At 39.3% G+C, this 18,738-nt stretch overlaps 1 protein-coding gene across 4 annotated transcripts in view; it reads right to left on the reverse strand.

Moving 5' to 3' along the window:
* CPED1 (cadherin like and PC-esterase domain containing 1) overlaps positions 1–18,738 on the reverse strand; it is a 153,434-nt gene that overhangs the window by 99,146 nt on the left and 35,550 nt on the right. For all 4 annotated transcript variants that reach the window (XM_061467629.1, XM_061467626.1, XM_061467628.1 and 1 more), the window contains exons 4-7: positions 17,702–17,808; positions 15,730–15,805; positions 4,714–4,837; positions 3,104–3,272 (exon numbers count right to left, since the gene is read on the reverse strand). In XM_061467629.1, coding sequence (XP_061323613.1) covers positions 3,104–3,272; positions 4,714–4,837; positions 15,730–15,805; positions 17,702–17,808 — 476 coding nt within the window. The remainder of the gene's footprint in view (positions 1–3,103; positions 3,273–4,713; positions 4,838–15,729; positions 15,806–17,701; positions 17,809–18,738) is intronic.

Consider the following 18,738-nt stretch of genomic DNA (forward strand, 5'->3'; position numbering starts at 1 on the left):
CCATTTCATTATTAATTTCTCAACGCACAGATGGTCTAAATAAAGGGTTTCCAAATTTCCTCAAGGAAATAAGGCTATTACGCAAGTCTCACTTCAAAACATTCATGTGGCAGAAAGCCATTCTCTCCCCTGTACCTCCTGCATCTTTTCATCCAGGGCATAAATCTAGAGATGCATTTTTGCTACCCCTTGACTACACACAAAATCCTCATGCCAGCTCAGAATATTCCTTTTTTTTTGCTTTCTGAACTGAGATACTAAAATATGTATAATCCAGAGAAAACCTGGCAGCTGGTGAGCAAAACACACTTGAACTCTTCCTGAACTGCCATTTGGCCAATGCTTGTTGAAGGCGTCATTCTGAAGCCTTGCCACTATGATTAGGACAAGTAAATACGAGTTGTAAAAACCATTTACAATAATTTACTAACAAGGAAGCAGCGGAGAAGGCAATGTTATTTAATTCATTAAACTCCTGTTTTTTCTTTACACAGCTTCTCTTAATAATTTGAAATCATCTGGTACCCCATCTCCAGTCTTCTTAAAAGTTTCTCTTTCATATATACCACATTCTGGTTACTTCTAGCAACTCTAAAGGATTGTTGTACATATGGGATCAAATTAAACTTGATATAATAAGTTTGTGATAGTCATGTTATAACCAAGTTAACCACAACTGGGGATGAGTTTCTTATAGTTTAATTATACCGGTAAGAAAATTTGCTGACTAGAAACCTATATACACTGAGGAGGTCCCAAATTATTGTGCAACATTACTGAAAGCAGCACATCCATGACTGCAATGCAGCAGATTAAAATTATTCTCATATGTTCATTTAAAAAGAAGAATACAGTCAGCTGCTTTTGGGGAAAAACATGTTGAACACTAGCAAATCTTTCCAGACCAAAGTCTCCTTTATAGGCGTGTTCAGTCCCCAGTGACATCAATGGGTATTCTGTCAGTCGGTGGAAGAACAGGTCTTTAGAGACACTTTCTGTCTTTACTGACTATTGACAGGTTGGAGCTTGACAACATAACAAACAGTTTTCCTTCCTGCAAAATAGAGCTGGCAGAAACTGAAAGCTCTTAGTAGTTTCAGTTTTTTAGGACCAGGTTCCTCAGCTGGTACAAAAGTACGTATCTCCACTGGCTACTGTGGGAGAGGAGATCACTCTGCTGGCACTGTAAATGCCACTGGCAACAAGTGACAGCTACATGAAGTTGATGAGAAACTTGATGTAATCTCATCCCAAAGGACATCAGTGGTTGAAATCAAGCCTTCTTTCAAGTACTGTTTGCTGACTGATGGTCTGCCTGATGCCTCTGCACCAAGCACAGAGGCTTCTTTATGATTTCCCCAGTAGTGCTTCCTGGCCACTCCATGAATTCTCAGTGTCCCACTTCTCCAGAAGATTCACTGACTCCTCCCATGTTCTTTACAGGGCACACTGTTCATGCTGAGAGACAGCCTTATGCACCCCACTTTCCATCATTTTGTTAATCTTCATTTCAATCTATACATCACTCCAAATGTGCTTTCTGTGGTGCCTACTTTTTGTTTATTTCTTGCCATTTTGACAAGTCTGCGTAAAGCTGTGGAAGATATAACACCACAGCAGCAGTAACCAGATTGGAACTCCTGCAGATGTGCTGCTCTTTCTATCTATCACTTTTATTGCTGCTTCAGCTGCCAAAGTGCTCTATAAATGGTGGCTGGTGCCCCATTCAGCAGACTTCACTCAGTGGGGATTATTTCACAGAGTCATATCACAGTTACTAATGACTACTAGCCTTTAAAGTAGTCCCTTCTTCAGCAGCAATGGTGAAGCTGCTGGACATTGTGCCATTTTAATAAAACATAAAACAAAATTGAACTCCAAGTTTTGAAAGCGAGTGACCATTAATCTTAAGAAAATAAATTACTATCTCCATGGGCTTCCATAGATTCTGAGGGGGGGAAGAAAAAGAAGTAGGTTCATCTCACCTCATTTTGGCAATCTAGAATTTGGTATGTTCTCTAAGAATGTCATAACCCACAAAAGGAAGCAGTCACTCTTAGCAGGAAACTCATCTCATTCCAAAATTAGTGTCTAAATGGGGTGGGATGATTTGCTCACTAGGAATGTCTTCTTCTCCAATAACTAGCAGTAGATAATGAGCTTACACTAGGCACTTAACTTTGAGAGAGCTAAAATTGTAGAACATACCAAATGGCTGGCACCATTGAGAGTCCTGACTGTGACACCTCAACACTCCTACTGATCCAAAGCCTAGACCTGCTCCTACCCCAAAGAGGGCTACACAGGCAAGGTGCACCCATCCTCAGGTGGCTGCTGAAGGAGCTGATCTATGCAACATCAGGAAATCACTGCCGCTTTGTGACCTTATTCCTTCAAAAGGAAAGGAGCAGCTGCATAACCATAGCTCCTTCAAGAATTGCTGTGTTGCAAGCACAGTTCTTGCTAAAGGACCAAAGAAATGGGAAGGCATGCTTGGAAATCCATAGAACTGCTGAGCAAACTAGATGTGGAGAGAGAGGGTGTCTCTCCAGGAACGTGAAGATGTCCAGAGTTAATCCATGTGAAACATCCTTCTTCATAAAACTGAGACCACAGGAGGCCTACCCTCTCCATTGAATACTTCCTTCCCCTTATTTAGAAGTACCCTGACCTTCCTTCATTCTGTTTTACTACACCTAAAAAAGAAAATCCAAACAAACTACTTAAAATATTTATTTTCCTTTTTTACAACACTGTCAATATCCGGGAAAAAAATGTTACTGCATGACAGGACCCCCACTGCTGTGCTTTAGAGAAAACTCCAGCCTTGCAACTGCTGTCAAATGTCACCAATAAAAATGGGGTCTGAGGCAAACAAATCCCATGCCCCCACTGCCCAGTAAACTCTTCCCTGCCCTTCTCAGCTCTTCATGAAGCAAACCCTGCTCACTCTGAGAAATGAAAGCTGCATACAAGTAGAATATTCACTATCAGCTGTGGACTGCAAATAAAGAGGGAGTAAAAGAAAATAAAGGTATTATCTGGTTTTCTGTCTCAGTAATTTGCCTGAAAGATGGAAAAAATGGGAAATGAAATGTTTTACCTTTACAGAAAAATGCTTCTTCTTGGGTGGATGCCAGACAGTGGTGGTTGAATGAATGAATGCTCTCAGAGGTGTTAAAGATGTCACAAGTACATATGCTTTGATGATGACAGAAAGGTCTTGAGCTTTAAGGATGTCCTTGTGGTAGGGTGAACCTGACACATGATTCCTGGAAAGTAATAAAAATACACAGCATTAATGAAGTGCTTTTGCAAATGAGGAAAATGAACTATAAGAATTCGATGAAATAGTGAAATTATCAGAAATAGGAAATTAACCTTTTTTCCTCCAAGTTAAGCAATACAGCAGATAAAACCAAGCAGGCTGAAACAAATCATTACATCAAGTCTTTTTAGTGGTTTTAGTATTTTTAAATCCTATTTTCCATACATAGAAAATAACTATGTTAGGAGGGAGTTACATTTGAGAGTATATAGGGATAAATGCATTGCGGGCGTATTGGAATTGTTGCAAGACAACCTGGGACATTCAGAGTGAAGGTAAAAACATTAAAGAAATCCAAGCAGCTTAAACAACAGAAGTGCATTTAAAACAGGTTTAAAACTGATTTACAGCAAATTCAGAAAAAAAAAGAAAAAAGAAAAAGAAAGAAAACTACAGAAAGATTGCACTATTGTTAGCACTATCTTCAATGTAACAAAGAGACAGAAATATGCAGTACTACATGTTTTCCCTAATGAAAGCCACAAACTATGATTCCAAATATTATGAAAGACTATGACACCAAGGAATAACCCCATAATAAATCAGCTAATCATAAAAGAATTGTGAAAGCTAACTGTGCCTTGGAAGTGACGTGGCTCTCCAGATACTGGTCTACAAGCTCCCATAGTCCACACAAAAGGAATCAGCTATGCTTGTTACTGGAGGAAATCTGAGCTATATTTAGGCCTATTCACAAATGTGGTTATTATTCTGACTGTTAAAATCTTCAAGTATTAGTCTATGCAAAGCAAATGCAATGAGGAGATGACTATAGAAATTATGGATCTCTGAGACTGATTCCTGGTAAAAGACAGGTCTCCTTTCCCATTTCTGTGTAATCTCCTGTTAAGGAAGTTTAATAATAATCATCTTAAAGAGACCTTTCTCTCCCCTCGGCAGAATGGTAGGTTCTCAGAGCATAAAATTTGAGAGATACTGTAACATAGGAAACCGCACATGGACAGCCAGTTCTCCAACCAGTAACATCTTGGTACTTCATTGGAAGGGTCTCTGTGCAAAGGACTACATTTGTATGTCTGTCATGGGGGCAAGGCAAGAATGGGAGCGGGAAACAGCTCAGCCACCATGAGACCTAAACATTCAGGGGTGTCTCTGAGTCTGTATTTATCTGCCTAGGTGTTTCAATGCCCTTCACACTTAGCTGTTCACACACAAAACGTGCAAGCTTGGCTAGTACAGAAACAAACATTATGCAAGGATAGGCTATGCAATACATCCAAGTGCTCCACCTGCTGTGGTCTCCTCTATTGCTACATTCTGCGTCCCTGACTCCCAGACAACTGCAGGACACAGCACTCATGGCTTCTGCAGGTGGGGTATCATTAGCTTATAGCTGTGCCCCCCTGCTCTGCTTCTATTAGTACCTTGGATGAGAACCATGTATCTTGTCAGTGCTTTTGCTCCCCTGGGACACGTTGCTTGCGGTGCTGGCCCATGACATCCCAGGCTGGCCGAAACACTCTGGGGTGACAACTGGGAGCTGCAGGTCTGAAAAAGCATGGAGGAGACGAGAAAGAAAGTCAGCAGAGCATTGAAAGCAGCAGTCAACTCCTACTGTGAAGGATAAAATGTGTGAACACAATAGGTAGAGAGGAGGTACCAGCATCAGCCAAAACTGTAATATAAGAAAGGTTGAGAATATAATCCCTTTAGATCTGCTAGAAGAGAGCTTTACACCTACCAAGTACACCCTTCCAGCTGCTAGCCCAGAGGCTTAGCTGAAACTCCCACATTATATGTGAGTGCATGAGTGCTGCATACAAAAACTGTTCCCTTCCCCCTTCTTCCACACAGAAATTCTTAATTTCTGAATATAAATACCAAAACTTTGTTTCTCAAGTAGGTCTAATTACAATAATGGGGATAAGAAATTTGACTAAGGACCAAGGGGCTTTACCACTGTGATCACACAGACAGCTCAGTAAATAACCACATCCTTGTTTCCAAGTTCACTGTTTAAAGGCTGCATTTTGTAGCTGCTGAAATCTATGGAAGGTTTAGTTCTGCCACCAAATGCAGTGGGAGCAGGAATGAAGTACCAGATTCCTCAAGATTACTAAGGCATGTTACTAGTAATAGTAATCAAAATATTGTGATGTGAGATCAGGCAATGGGTGGTATGTATTTTCTGCTTTTACTGTGCTGATAAAAAGAGCCCTTATGTCATTATTTCAGGTAGCATGGTTTTCATTAACTCTAACACACCTCACATTTCAAGTTCTTAAGTAATAGTCAGGGAAGAGTCAAGCTGTTCACATTATTCCCAAACCTTGTTATTTATCTTTTTAATGACATACTGCATCGTGCTACTGTTACGAATTTATTCGTATAGCTTCTCTTTCAAAGCGTGCACTCTAGACTGTGGTACATAAAACAAAAAATAAAACTGAAGTTGTATTGTTGATGATAAGCTGTGAGCAGCCATTCAAGGAAAATAACTATTCATTTTCATACTGATCCTGTTAAAACGACATTGTGATTGTCCATGTTTATCAGCTGTTCATCAGACCAGCTCAGTTCAGCCTTCCAAGCTCAACTGGGATCTAAAATTAATCTGGTCCTCTGCCTTACATGCACCATTTAGCAGGATTAAATGCTTTACTAATAAAGACCAGGCACTCATTAATATAACACCTCATGTTCAGATTATACTCTCACTGGCATCTTTGTGTTGAGTTATGCATTATAGCCAATCCGGACTTTAAGTGACTAGCTGTTTGTTGCTAGTACAGAGACAGAACAGGCTACTTTCTGCCTACTTGGCTGTGCAGTGATCACAGGAATAAACCAGCAAAAATCCCATTAAGTCTTTTATTTAACAGACTTGCTTCTGAATATGCACAGGGAGCAGATCTGATAAATCAAGTGCTTTTTTTCCCCATATCTGCTTTATGAAGACACACAACAGCCTTCCACTATGGCAATTTTCACTCTGTAAAGAGACAACAGCATTTCACCACACCAATCTGCAATGATCCCACAGCATCATTTCAGTTTCCTAACTGAAGTGCTGATATTAGCAAAATAGTATTCGTAGGCTTTGTGTTTAGGCAATGGAGAGAGAGACCAGTTCTTGGAGCACTAAGAGAAATACTGAACTGAACTGTTCTCTGAAAGGGTGTTTTTATACTGTCTGTGCCAGAAAACTAAGTTAGTTAGTTGCAGCTGCAAATAATTTCCAGAGTGTAAATTTTAATCGCACAGCTTTCGTGTTCAGAAAAAAAGGGAATTATTAAACGCATAAAGGCCTTCCACAGTGCAAAGGTGACTTCAGAGCTCTTTTTCTGATTTATCCTCACATTGGTAAAAAGGCAAGACACAGTGCTCAGCTCTATGATGTTATGGAGCCAAGCCCTGTTCCCCTGTATCTTGGTACTGTAGCATATCCTGCAGTGCCCAGCACATCCTGGGAAAAGCCCAGCACTGCAAGACTCTGGATTTCAAATTTCATGGCTTAGATCTTCAGTCACAAGATATTGATCTGTTGACCATGAGTAGGATCAAAGTCACATAAAACGCAGTGAAGCCCAAGAAAGCACTCCAAGTTATGCCCTGCCAATGCTGCTTATGAGGGCAGACGAGAGAGAGAGGCAGGTTGTACCACACAGCACACAACTGAGAGGAGGTAGAACTGTGCTTCCAGACCACGCTCCCTGTAACATATGCACCTTTTACATCAGGCCACACCTACATGATGACATTAACAGAACCATGCAAAGGACAAGAATGACAGTTCTTCTCAGCTGATCATCTGAAAGCCAAATTACATCAAAGGTGCACATTCTTCAGCAGTTGCTTTGTTGAGAAAAGGGAAATGCGCAAAACATAATTTTCTTATTTCAAAGAAAGCAAATGTTTCACTGAAAATAAGAACAGGGCAGCAGAGAAGGGCTGTTCAGCTCATTACTTAAGAGAAAATAGACTGTCTTTTCCTTTTTAAAATATCGTTTTAATGGTGTTGCTAAGGCAACAAGTAACCAATATGGCATTAAGTCACAAGACAGAATTTGAAAAGAATGAGGTGAGATTTGTACCTATATTTATCCCTCTTAAATGAGAGGTTTAGCTGTTCTAGAGAAATAGGAAAGATTACTTAGACATTAATTCATTTGTCACTACCAAGTGGACCATTTACTGGAGCTGGATATAACAAATTAAAAAAAAAATGGGTAGGGGCAGATGAAAACAGAAGTGTAATAAAATTCAGAAACTACTCGGTAGAAGATCCTCAGTACTGGCCTGTCACTGTAAAATGCCTCAATATTAAAGAAAAAAAGGGAACCTGCGATCTCTTAAAGAAGAGAAGGTTAAACAAATTCAGTGTGTTGGTGATTAGCATGAAGAATTAAAATTGGGGCGATGCTGGTAAATTATTCCTCATGCTATATAGAGCATCATGTTTGCATGGTGCCTTACACGGCTCTGTTGATTTGGCATTAGCATCCACTTTGGAGAGAGCGAATTGCAAGGTGGCTGGAAGGAGGTGGAGGGTGAGTGAGACTGTCATGAGGTGCTTGCTCCTTTGAAATGACACACAGCATGTACACCATCAGACAGAGTTAACAGGGAGTGCCAGTCCTTCACTTTGGTAAATCTACACCCAGTAATCAATGAATGCAATTATCATTATAATAGAGAAGTTAGTAGTGCTGAGCTGCAGCACACTCAGCTGCATCAGTTCTCATGGCAACTCTTCACCTGCTCTTGTACTCAAAAGCAGTAACAGTGTTTATTAGAGCTGTAAATTTGTTAATCAACGTTATCATCAATAAAAACAGGCCTGCACTGCCTTCACTGTTTGCAGTAATTGCCATGTATTTCCATCTTGAAATCACTCTACAAGCTGTTGTTAATTAACCAGCCTTTTGAAGTACACAAATAACATCAGCATTTTATAACAGAAGAGGTGAGGCAGGCTCAGCAGTTGATATGTGTCAGGCAGCTTGGGAAATCAAGTTAGAAAGAGTCCCAGCATCCCACTGGCATGTCCAGATTACATCCTCTCTTTCAAAAATCCAAATCCTAACATCAGTAATTTTTGTTGCAGACTCTAAAGATCAAAAGAGAAAGAAGACATAAATTAGAAAAGAATATTTTTCTTTCAAAGTGGCTGTGCAGTAATTGAAATGCTGTTTTTTTTATGAGGACAAGCTACAGGCTTTGCCACAAGTACATTCTGCTGCAGTCACTTGAGGTAATCCAGAGTAAAGCAAAAGACCTAAGGCTGGATACCTGCTTTCACTTAAGGTAAAAAAAAAGAAGAAAAGCTTCACTTCCTCAGAATTCTGGCTTGAGGTTTCTTATGCTGACATCTGAAATGATACCATTGAAAACACCGACAAACACCACCACTTTCCCTCTGCATAGGGTGTTCTCTATGACACCATTTTGATGGGTAAGGAAGCCGCTACAAGCTCTCAGCTGAATTCACACATTAGCCCTCTAACCACAGCAATGGGTAAAACACAGATCTTAGACATAGGAACATCTGGGGGCCATGTGTAAAAAAGGAGGTATAAGGTCCACCAAAGCAAGTCAACACCTCTAGTTCAAAAAACAAAATAAGCACGTCTTTGTCACATGAACTGGTGGTAGATATTGTTCTGTCAACTGCGATCTCTCAAAGTACCACAGAGTCAAACAATCAGTTGACAGTGAAAACTGATATCTAATGCAGCAGCTACACTGGCATCTAATGAGGCCTTTCAAGTATTTTACACAGCTATGACTTCTTGCTCCCTCTCCCCCCATCTCCAGCTCCCAAGTTATTTACTTGACTTTGGCTCAGAGTTCTGAAGTGTAACATGAGAATAAACACATACACAATAAAGAATAGCCGATTTAAGAGTTACAACATGTGGCTGAGCAAAAGGCTTACCAACAGCTAGAAGTACATTTGGGCAAATTAAGACTTCCTGGAGGAGAGCCAGGTCAGTGTTGACACTGCTGCAGCCATGTGGACTGCTGGTAAATGGAACACTTATGTTAACATGAACATCTGGTGATTGCAAAGGTAAAGAATTCAGCAGAAGACCCTACTGGTTAAACTAAGTTAGTAACACTCAACTGAAAGAAAAGGAAACAGAATATGAATGAGAATGCGTCCTCTTCTTTATTCTTCCCTTTATAGTATCCTTTGATGTTACAAGGAGGGTTATGATAACATTTTATTTGTTAATTTTATTTTACTGTGTTCAAGATCAAATAGGCTATATTTTACGGACTTCAAACATGGAGCAAGAAACAGTTAAAACTATTGTCTACCAGAAAAAGGTCATTTTGCTTCTAGACTGCCCATCAACTGTCAGATCTGTTGGAATGTTTCAAGAGTGATTGAATTACCTTGGGAGCTCCTGCTTACTTAATGAAGCCCAAAGCTTGAGACAGGATCAAACGTAACCAAGGTGCTGTGCTTTGTTCTGAGCCCAGCACATTGTTCATTACTTTTATATAGGACAGTGTAAGCTTAGCACACTTGTTCTTGCAGTCTTCATCAAATCGCTTGTCTTTTTAGTGGGAAAAACGTTACTTTAGAACATGAAAGTATATTAACCCTGAAATCAGCACATTAATCTCCTGAAAAACAGGAGACTTTTCATCTGCACAGAAGCCATCTGAACCTCTTCCTGGGTTCTCATAGTGGTAGTCTTTCTCTAGCAGTAGCTTGAATTCTCCCACAGAGGAAAGAAGGAGAATAATAATCACTTCATGTCATTTCTTAGCAGTTTCTGCAGCACAGTGTTCAAGAAGGACTGAAACAGGTCCTCTGTGTCAGCCTTACAAGTTTGCTCTCTGACAAGCCATCTCAGCGAGTTTGAAGAACTTCATATTGCACCCTGTGCTGAGACCATCCATCTGCCTGACCGGTGTGGGCTGCTGGAGCACAAAGAGCTGATTTCTGATACAGACCTGGCAAGCTGCATTGCTACAACCTGGTCCTTTTCTAGTATTTACAACTGGGCAATTTTCCAGCATTTGTAGGTTGGAAAGGTGTGTTAAGCAGCTGCAAAGATTGCTTTACATCAGGAGATGCTTAAAAATCCTTCATAGGCTCTTAGGCGTCTCCAGGCCTATGGAATTTTGATCAAAATAAAGCATACTATCCAGTACCTTTTGCTCAGTCATTTATAGCCACCTTCTGTCAGCTGCATTAAAAGTGCATGGTTTTCATTTTTCAGTGTTGATTTTAGAGGATGGATAATTTCAGATGAACTATTGCCATACATGCCTTGAGGCTTGTCACAGAAAGCAGACCTATTCCATTAATTGCTTCCTGTAATCCTTTGACCTATTGGAAGAAAAGACTCTGAAACAAAGACTAGTACTCTCCTCTGGCTTTCACATTATGCCTTGAGGTTGCTAAAGAAAGAGAGAGAACCTTTAACACTCAGTTTTATAGCCCATGCATTTAGAAAGGGGTGGCTGTGAAACTCAAAGCAGATGCTGTGTATTTGAAGGAAGCTAGGAAGACAAGGGCAATCCCGGCCCCCAGTGAAGTCCTTGAAAAATTTCCATTGATTTCACAGGAATATGAGTACTTGCTTGATACTTAACATTCCTGTGATGGTTTTAATGTGTTATAAGTTGCATTTGCAACATGCACATTGCTGCAGGTTTACTACACCACCCACTACTGACTATTGATCTAGCTGTCCTTAAAAGGTTTCCATATTCAAAAAATGCAGCAGCCCCTCCCTCTGTAGTACAGTTAATCTCAAAGCAACCCACTCTGCATATTTAGAATGGAGAAATTTCAAATTGTTAGTAATTTCTGGAAATTTAAACTATTTAAAATATATTTAGTATTAAAAAAACTAAAACATTACAGTAAAGTGGATCTAGAGGGAAAGGAATTTATACTGTGGGGTGAAATCATGCTAAAAAACACCTGTGTAGTTTCAGAGTTAAAAAGACAAAATGACAGCATGTAATTTTAAAACGTATGTGTTGTTTACTTTCCCCTTTAAAAACATTAGCAAATACAGCTTCAGTTTAGATTAATCACTTAGCATGTTTTTTTGCTTCTCTATTTTAGCAGGTACATGGGAAAAGTATTTATTAAATATAGTGTTTTCTTCTTCATTCCTAAAGCATCCTCACAGTCAAAAGACAGAGGTTCATACTAGAACTTAAATTTACAGATAAGCTATGGAGCTCTGGATAAAGCAACTCAGTGAAAATGTTGGCTGTTAAATGATTAGAGCCACAGCTACAATTCTGTACTAGTAACAGGGTAGAATATAGACTAGTATAGGCCCAGTAATTAATTTAATCTGCTATAACTCTTTTCAGCCTCCTCATATTTGTTGCTATTACAGAAGTACGGTTTTGTCCTAGCCAATATCTCACCTTGTGGTAAAATAAAGGTCAATCTCCACATAGTTTATAATCAAAATAACTCAAAAGAATCAGATGCTGATTTTATTGGCCATCCTTGAGGCTGTCAGTAACTTAAAAAGGTAATAGGCTCAGAACTGATCACAGTGGTGCACAGACATTTGTAACAGCCAGATGGCAAAAGAAATGCATCCCTCTATAAAGAACTACATTCCTGTCACAGAGATGTTGAGTTATTACAACAGAAAATAAATTTAAACTATAATTTCTTTCTTACATAGGTAGCTCCATTGGACCTTGCTTCCTCCCTTTGCTTCATCACCCTTCCCACTGACTGCAGAGTAAGCAAGGATGCTGGGAACAGACAGAGCAAAATTGTTAGGCTGGGGAGAGAAAAGCTGGCACAGGGCTAGTACCAGACAGTAAAGATATCACATAGTGAGAGCACAGCCACAGGTGGACTATCTTGGTTCTTCCACCTAGATTTATTAGGGTCATGCCTATCCAAGACCTTCTGTGTGATTAGTGATGTTTGCCAGCCCTGCAGTGAGCATGCAAGGCTGGTAGACACTCTTAAAGTCTTTGGACTAGTGACTAATAAAAAGAAACACAAAAGGAAGGTGTACAACAGAAGTATTACTTTAAAAAAAATTGGTGATCCGTATGATAAACAGCTATGCATGGCACAGGCTGGGCCCTGGAAGTGGTGAAACAAGACAAACACTTATGTGGAAAGACAGACTAATCTGGATTGCCCACGCAACAAGAAAATCAAGGAAGCAATGCTATAAGCATTTCCACTACTTTCCCAGACAAAACCTGTCATAGGCAGTATTTGTTTTGCATACACCAGGATGCCTTTCCTGTGCCCTGAAGTGATACTGGGTATTTCTGATCACATTACGGACCTAAGTCCTCTCCATCTCTCAGCTGAGAGTAGTCCTAGGAGTCAGGCAAGCCCAGTTCTCACCTCACCTGCAGTGGCATACCAAGTATGAACACCTGAAATCCCTTTGACAGTCATTCTTCAGTCTCAGAGAGCTTTCTATGTCTGGGTTGTTTGCAGGATTTCATTTACATGTCACTGCAACAGCTGCAGCCTTTGCTGAACTGAGCAATAAATGCCAGGAGCCTGCCTTAGTCTTTCAATAGTCATACCAGAACCTCCTCATGGCCCAAATCCCATATAGTGAGCAGATATCAGACATCTGATTAAAAACTGGGCCAACTGCCCTGCAAAAGCAGGTGTGAAACCCAACTTCTAAGACTGAGCAGTAAGCACTTACCAGTGTCTTCCATGTTGAAATTTAAGATCCATTACCATTAGTATTCCTCACAAACCCACTTCCACATGTGCCATCCTCTGGCAACTCCTCTTACTCAATCCAGTTTATTCACACATATCACACATTTTTCACGTTTTTGCTGCTCTAAACTCTTCTTCCAGTCCTATTTTCCTAACTTTTTTCTCTTTCCAGCTTCTCTCCTGTCTCCTAAAAAGCAGTCATCACTGGTATATGCATAATTTCCCAGCCCCCAAAACAGGTAACACCAACATGAATGTTCAGACTGACAGAAAGATTTTCCATTAAAAAGACAAAGCAAAGAAACAAGCACTGACCTGATATTTTCTACACCTCATTTTCTTTCCTCTATTGATACAAAAGGGGTATGGGAAGGGGCACACTCTCTTAAATACAAAACCTAGCAGCTTAAGAATTCCACAACAGGAATCATGATAACTTCTTTTTTTTAATATCCTTTACCCTTACCCACCTCTTATCAATACCAATATTGTCATACCCACACTAAATCCAGTAATCCCATCCTCTCAGCCTTGCTGCCTGATACTTCTTTCTGTGACTTGGTGTGTCTTTAATGAGATCACATAATTCTTAAAGCAGCAACTTTGTGTTTTCACTTTTACAGGAAATTGCTCAGGGGTCTGACGAAATGACAAACACAGTAATAACAAAACAACTGATTCACTTCAACAGGAATTGCAGAGAAGCACCGTTGAATCAAACACACCAGAGTGAAAGTAAATGATCAATTTGAAAGGAAACAAACTCTTCTGTGAAGGAAATACTGATGAAAAATGTTCATGAATAATTTTGAAATGGAGGATCAAAAAATCCTAACAATTGTCAGTTTTGCTGTTGTTGGAAGGAAAGGTTTGTCAGAGGGTGCAAGCAAAAGAAAGAAGTGGAAAAAGCTGGCTTTTATAAGATGAACGAAAGGAGAGGAAAGTGTCTGAAACCTTGGCTCTAGAAACTTGCTTTAACTTTTTGTCCTCGTAACGTGAACTCAAATGATTTACCCTTCTGATTCTAATTTCAGCTTCTGTGGGTGAATTTCATCCATAGTAAATTAGATTAGGAGGGGCAAACCAATGTTTTTTAGAGGCAGCCTGTTACAACATGAGTAGGATGTACCAATTACTGAAGCCCTTTAAAGTTTCAGAAACCTGTTCAGCCTTTTTTCTTAAACTGGCATTATACCAGAATACTTTCTAATCCACTTTCCAGTGCAAGGGAACCAACACACTAGGCATCACTAAATACATACTTAAAACTCAGCCAAAACAAAATATATCACTTACCTGGTGTAATATGACTTCAGGATAAAGGACTTTGAGCAACCTGATCTATTGGAAGGTTGTTCCATGGGAGGGAGTTGGAACTAAATGATCTTTAAGGTCCTTTCCAACCCAAACCATTCTGTTGATTCTGTGACTCTGTGACCTGGATAGATGTTTGTTATACTGCATGTTCCTTATGATAGGTTTTGACAATGTACTGCACTTGGAAAATGGAAATGCTCATTTAAACTGACCCTTAAGATACAGTTAAGGGAAACATTTCACATAGGTTTTAAGTATTGATCAACCTTTAAATGAAACTGTACAAAAGTTAAAATGGAAACTATAGTATGCTTAGGATAGGAACCACCTAAGCTGACTTTAGTCAAGCATCCTAATGTCAAATATTTAATCTAAGCTACTTGCATAGATTCCATTTACAGTCAGTGCTGAGAGGTAAGTGGGTAGTAAGTACCTGCAGGGGTAACTCAACACACCTGTTATAAACACATAATTTAGGACGAAATGAAGTAGTGTTTGTAGGTGCCCCTCTCTACTGATTTAAGGGGAAGACTAGAACACTGCTGCAGAAGATACTTAACTTCTAAATGATTAAATGAGGTGTAATTAATCCTTTCCTTAAGTGCTAAATATAAATTATATATAAAAGGTGAAAGGAGGATAAGACAGATCTATCTTGTATATTTGTCTGCAAACAAGGCTAAATACTAATGGTGTGGGCTTCATTGTTACCGGATTAAGAAAGAAAAAGGATTAAATTTCTTATCAGCAATATTTATGTAGTGAAGTTAGACCATAAATCCAAAATAGCATTGATGCTGGATATTTAGTAGTATAACTGAGGTCATAACTTGTCCCTCTGTAGTTTAAATAGACCAAATATGATGCACAACGTTTTTTTCCAGTTTCTATTCAAAGCTGAATTTCACCCACAGTAAATTAGAATTCTCTGGCAACTCGCCCATAACCTTTAAACTTTTCTAGTTAATGATTTTAATACAAAAAGGCTTTTTATCAGTAAATTGTGTCTGGATTGGAACCAAACTCTGACTCCTACTCTTTCTCCATGCCACAACATTTTTGTAAAGCTGAATAAATATGTTACACTGAACCTGGGTCTTTGAATTGTAAACATCAATATGCTACAGTAACACAAAACAGTCCAAAAATAACACATTTATAGCCAAATTATTTCTGCAGCATGCAATAGCCAAATAATGCAATACCTTCACCTGAAAAAAAATACTGAGTAACTGTAATCTGTATTTAAGTGGTATCTGAAATGTATTATCATTCTTGTTTCATTTTTCCCCCTATGCGTTTAGTTCCCTATGCCTAAAAATAAAAAGAATTGTAAACCTGACAATTTTATTTCAGATACTTCTGTAACAACTATTAAAAGAGCATCATCAGATATGCAGATTTGAAGAAATAAGGTTACCTGAAAAGGCTTTTGTTATCTGGCATAATCCCTCTTTTCTGCAAAGGAAATGCTGGATTTCTGGAAGCAGGTTTACCTATAAGTACAAAGAAAAGCTTTGATGATCCCTTTCAGAAAAGTGTTCTTTTGCCTGGAGCCTTCAATGGGTTTGCATTTAATTTATCAGAGACACCTCATGCGCAAAACTTCTGTCAGTGTGAAAAGGGAATTACAGTGCCATCCATGCAACACAGGATAATGGAGTCAAGGATGGGCTCTTCCTCCATGGCTATAACAAAACAAAATTTTAGACGTATGGCTCTCCTCCTGGCTGCTGAGTTTTCACCCCTTCCTGGCCCCTTTTCACTTTCTGCAGCTTCTCTGTTCTCTGCCAGTTATCAATCACTGTCTCTCCCTGCAGGGAAATAGCCTATGCCACTTGAATTGCTGTGCTTGGAAATGGTGGTAAGCTAACACAGCTAAACCACATCCAGGCTCTGAAACAAAGGACTGTGTTGCACTGTGGTATGGACATGCCAGCAGCAAGTAAGCCCAATATTTAAAGTTATTCAGTGATATGGGCCATCTGGATTAAGTCCCTGCTGTGCTGCACACTTCTGAGAGAACTTGGATAATTCCTTTGATCACCTTGTGCCTCAGTTATCCATGTGTGAAACTTCTGGACATTTGAGAGTGCTGTAAGGATTATTGTAGTGCACAGTATTAGAGGCTCAGATGTGCTATTATAGGTATAATGAGCAAGAAGCAGTGTTCAGAAGCCTGGGGTGTTTTATGATCTGGGATGTGAATCTAACACATGTACATTCCTAGCAAACTGGAACCGTGATGAAAATTTCCCTTTGGATGCACTTAGATAAGGCATCCTGTCCCAGGGAACCCCAGTGTATATGATTCTAGGTCTGCTGCGGACACAAGTGTTTTTTTATATCCTTATGAGCTTCATACATGAACTAGATGATACCTTATAAAAGCAGTTCTATCTCTTCAGTCCCTCAAGACAGAGTTTATACTTTTGGGTCTTGCCATTATCTGTGTATGCATGTGAAATATAAGCCAAACTGTACCCATAGTCTGGTCACATTTTTTCAAACAAAGACCTCAGTTCAAATCTCATATTTTTTACGAACAAGTCAGGTACTTAATTAGACATCTGCATGTCTAAGTAACCTAAACTGTGCCCACAACGTGCTCAAGTAAAAAATAAAAAAACAAAAACAAAACAAACCAACAAACCAATCCTGAAAATAGCAAGAAATATTGGCACTGATGCTTTGGACTGTGAATAAGCAGATTGCAGGGCAGAGCAAGGAACTGCCATGAAGGCCCTGGAGGAGGGCAGTGGTCCAGCTCACACATTATCAATCTTAGAAGCACTGTCATTATTTGGAGAAATGCCTAAATGATGTTTAGAAAGGAGCAATTACATTAGCTGAAACTCAGTAGTGATACAGGATGCGAAGCCTAAATTAATTTAGCTTTATCTTCTGCCTATGCCATTATTCTGAAATATTTCATGCATTTGCTAGCTGTTTCTTCCCATTTCTAAATTCTCTTTTCCAGTGGGGTAAATTGCTTAAATTTCCCATGACTTCTGTAGAAGCTTTTTCTGTCTGACATGCTGCTTGAGAGTGGCCAACAACAAAAAGGGTTCAAGCCAAAGAAAAGAAAAACTTGATGCTCCGTTGTAACAATTTTCAGTATTACACTGAAACATTTACAATCAAAGTAACATACCATGTCCGAGTGAGAAGTTGTTTGTGATCACTGGGTGTGATATAAAGAAGAATGAAATGTTGGTATCTAACAACTATTCCTCAGTAGACAAAAAGCTTGAAAAAATTTTTCTATTGGTGTTAAGTCATGCTGCTGCAATATAAAACAAGTACTAGATGCTTCTCTTTTTGTGAGTGCTGAAAATCTGAGCTAGCCCTGGCCTCTCATTTCTACAAAAAATAACATGATAATCACATACCTTCTGGAATAGCTCTAGATGATGCAAGTCTTCTATTTGAAAGCAGCCAGTACCATCATTTTTTCTGGAAGATAAGCAAATCAAAAGATCCCAAGGGCTGATGCCACCTACCAGGAAAGAAAAGAAGCATATTGAGAAAGTAAATATCATCAATTCCCATTTGAACAAAAAATACTTAGATCCAAATCCTGAGAAACAGCCAACCGTTGCAATGCTGAGTACATGAACACCTACAGGTGGCAGAAGGAAAAAAGACATACTACCACAGTTAAAGCTTTTGGAACAGTGTTAGGTATTTGAAAGTCAGCAGCTCCTGTTATACCTGCCTACTGATGTCCAGTTCCCTGGTGTTTGACCTGTTTAGCATTCAGAAATGAAAAAGTTCAATAGCATGGCACTGCTTTAATTTGTTCTTTTTTTTTTTTTAATGAACTCCTCAACATGCATACTTGTAACACACATCCACTACCTGCAGTGTGATCTTCTGAGGTCTTTTGTTATTGGGAAGTAAATTTTACAGGAAGCAATACTAGTCATGCTATTGCAAACAGCAGGATTTTCTAGCCTGAATTTTTCTGTAGTGGCTTCTTAAATATTAGACAACAGTTTTCCAACATATGGAACTGGTGTACAAGTGGGGATTAAGTCACACTTAGCAAGCAGCTAGCTTCTGAGCTAGTTTTGGTGCTTCCTTTCTGGAGCAAAACTAGCCTGTGAGACCATGGAGTTCTATTAGCAGGAAACAAGCAACACTGGAGTCAGAGACAGCTGGCTGACAAAGAGTCAAAACTAAATTTCACCAATTAAGTTATCATTATGGATTACAAGATAAAAATAGGCCTTGGAGTCTGCCCATATCACAGCATGTGATGTGTAGAAATGCCAGTGTAGCTTCAAAGGAGCTTGGTCAGCTCTCTCAAGTGATTAAATTTTTTCTTCTGTATATATGGCCTTCGTAATCTGAACTAGTTAGAGGTAGTTTCATCTCTCAAAAGATTAACAGAATCACTATATCTGTTGAGGACACCATGAATGTG

The sequence above is a fragment of the Pezoporus flaviventris genome, unplaced genomic scaffold (genome assembly GCF_033815535.1).
Source record: "Pezoporus flaviventris isolate CSIRO_AGI_PZ_B2104156 unplaced genomic scaffold, CSIRO_AGI_Pfla_v1 ptg000045l, whole genome shotgun sequence".
In the NCBI taxonomy this organism is placed as follows: domain Eukaryota; kingdom Metazoa; phylum Chordata; class Aves; order Psittaciformes; family Psittacidae; genus Pezoporus; species Pezoporus flaviventris.